The sequence below is a fragment of the Leptonotus elevatus genome, chromosome 12 (assembly GCF_054856555.1).
Source record: "Leptonotus elevatus isolate MCC_2025b chromosome 12, RoL_Lele_1.0, whole genome shotgun sequence".
Lineage (NCBI taxonomy): Eukaryota > Metazoa > Chordata > Actinopteri > Syngnathiformes > Syngnathidae > Leptonotus > Leptonotus elevatus.
The window spans coordinates 2,575,953-2,578,305 of record NC_141250.1 but is presented as its reverse complement, the minus strand read 5'-3'; the positions used below and the strand labels follow the sequence as shown (position 1 = coordinate 2,578,305).

Below are 2,353 nucleotides of genomic sequence, written 5' to 3'. Positions count from 1 at the left end.
TTTAAAATGGAAAGGAGCTGTGCCTGTTAATTACACCGATCCACAAAGATGTTCAATAAAAAATAACAGGTGTTGTGAACTAGGAGCTTCCTGTAGAGCAGTGGTCCCCAACCACCGGGCCGTGGGTCATTTGGTACCGGGCCGTGGGTCATTTGGTACCGAAAGAAAAAAAAATCATTATTTTTATTTTTTTCGAAAATGATGTTTTATTTTGAAAAGTGGCCAGATTCTGTCACTTAACATCCGTCTCACTTGACGCACTTCAAGGCCGCTACACCACACGTCACATGATACGTCACGCTAAATTTAATTCCAAACTAGCAAAATGAGCAAAAAACAAACTTCTTTAAAAAGTTTCTTTGCGAAGGGGAAACGGTCCAATGAAGGGACAGAAGAGGAACCTGGACCCTCTAAAAAAGGGAAAGCTGCCTTTAACAGGCAGTATCAAGGATCGTATTTAAAATATGGATTTATCGCCACGGGCGATTCCCACGCACCAAGCCCGCTGTGCGTAATATGCGGTGACCAGCTTTCTAATGAGGCGATGAAGCCTTCAAAACTGGTTCGCCACTTGGAGAGCAAGCACCCCACAGCAAAAGACAAGCCTTTGGAGTATTTTCAACAGAAACAACGTGAACATGAGGGGCAGAAGAAGTTGCCGATGGCCACCACGTCCACACAGGCAAGTGCACTGAGAGCATCTTATTTGGTTGCTAACCGTATTGCTAAGGCCAAGAAGCCATTCACTATTGGTGAAGACCTTATCCTACCCGCCGCTAAAGACATTTGCCGTGAACTCCTAGGAGAGAATGCTGTTAAAAAGATTGCACAGGTGCCTCTTTCATCGAGCACCGTCACTCGGCGCATTGAGGAAATAGCAGAGGACATTGAGACACAGCTGTTGGAGAGAATTAATAATTTACCATGGTATGCGCTCCAGGTTGACGAGTCAACAGATATTGACAACAAGGCAGTACTTCTTGTTTATGTGCGATATCTTTATCAGGAGGATACGCACAAAGATATGTTGTGTGCACTATCATTACCAACTAAAACTACAGCTGCAGAACTATTTAAGTTGCTAGATGATTATATGTCAGGAAAACTGAAATGGTCCTTTTGTGTCGGCATATGCACGGACGGAGCTGCTGCCATGACTGGACGGCTGTCTGGTTTAACTGCTCGGATCAAGGCGGTTGCACCTGAATGCCAGTCTACTCATTGTGTCATTCACAGGGAAATGCTAGCAAGCCGAAAAATGCCACAGGAACTGAGCGGCGTACTGAATGATGTGGTTAAAGTTATCAACCACATTAAAGCACACGCCCTTAATTCGCGCCTGTTTGAACAGCTTTGTGAAGAGATGGATACGGACCACAAACGCCTTCTCTTATACACGGAGATAAGATGGTTGTCCCGAGGGAGATCGCTGGCCAGAGTATTTGAATTACGAGAACCGCTGCAGAGATTTCTCTCTGAAAAAAAGTCACTGCTGGCGTCACACTTCAGTGATGAGGAATGGATCGCAAAACTGGCTTACTTGTGCGACATATTCAACCTCCTCAATGAACTGAACTTGTCACTTCAAGGGAAAATGACAACTGTATTCAATTTAGCAGATAAAGTAGCTGCATTTAAAGCCAAACTGGATTTGTGGGGACGGCGTGTGAACAGAGGCGCATTTGGCATGTTTCATACACTGACGGGGATTTTGGGAGAGAATGAGCCTGCGCCTTCGTTCTCCCAGCTGGTGCACGAACACCTGTCGTTGCTGTCAGAAGAGTTTGAGCGCTACTTCCCAACCACAGAAGATCCACGAACTGCCAAGGAATGGATCCGCAACCCATTTGTCAACAAACCGGGTGAATCCAGCATGTGTGAAGAAGATCAACTGCTGGAGATCGCAAACGACGGGGGCCTTAAACATCTGTTTGAGACATCAACTTTGCCGTTGTTCTGGATGAAAGTCATGGCAGAATACCCCGAGATCGCCACAACAGCACTGAAAACCCTGTTGCCATTTCCGACATCGTATCTGTGTGAAGCTGGGTTTTCTGCAGTGATGGCAACCAAAACCAAATTACGGAGCAGACTGGACCTAAGTAGCACACTTTGGGTATCATTGTCTCCCATAACCCCAAGATAGGACCGTCTCGTTGCAGCAAAACAAGCTCAGGGCTCCCACTGATTCACTTCTGCTGTGATTAGCGAGTATTTTCATGCACTTTGTTTTTGTGTTGTGTCTTATTTTGAAGGTATGTTTAAACGCTACCATAGCGACCAGAGTGTGTTGCATTGTTTTGGGGCAGAAACGATGTTGCTCATGTGATCTTCTGTTGTTGGTGCGACGTTA

The 2,353-nt window shown here is 45.6% G+C and overlaps 1 protein-coding gene across 1 annotated transcript; it reads left to right on the top strand.

Moving 5' to 3' along the window:
- The first annotated feature begins 544 nt into the window (after positions 1–544).
- On the top strand, positions 545–2,146 carry LOC147164250 (SCAN domain-containing protein 3-like). The gene is made up of 2 exons (XM_086091224.1): positions 545–927; positions 1,237–2,146. The coding sequence occupies exons 1-2, from the start codon at positions 545–547 to the stop codon at positions 2,144–2,146; spliced, it is 1,293 nt and encodes a 430-aa protein (XP_085947350.1).
- Positions 2,147–2,353: the final 207 nt, after the last annotated feature.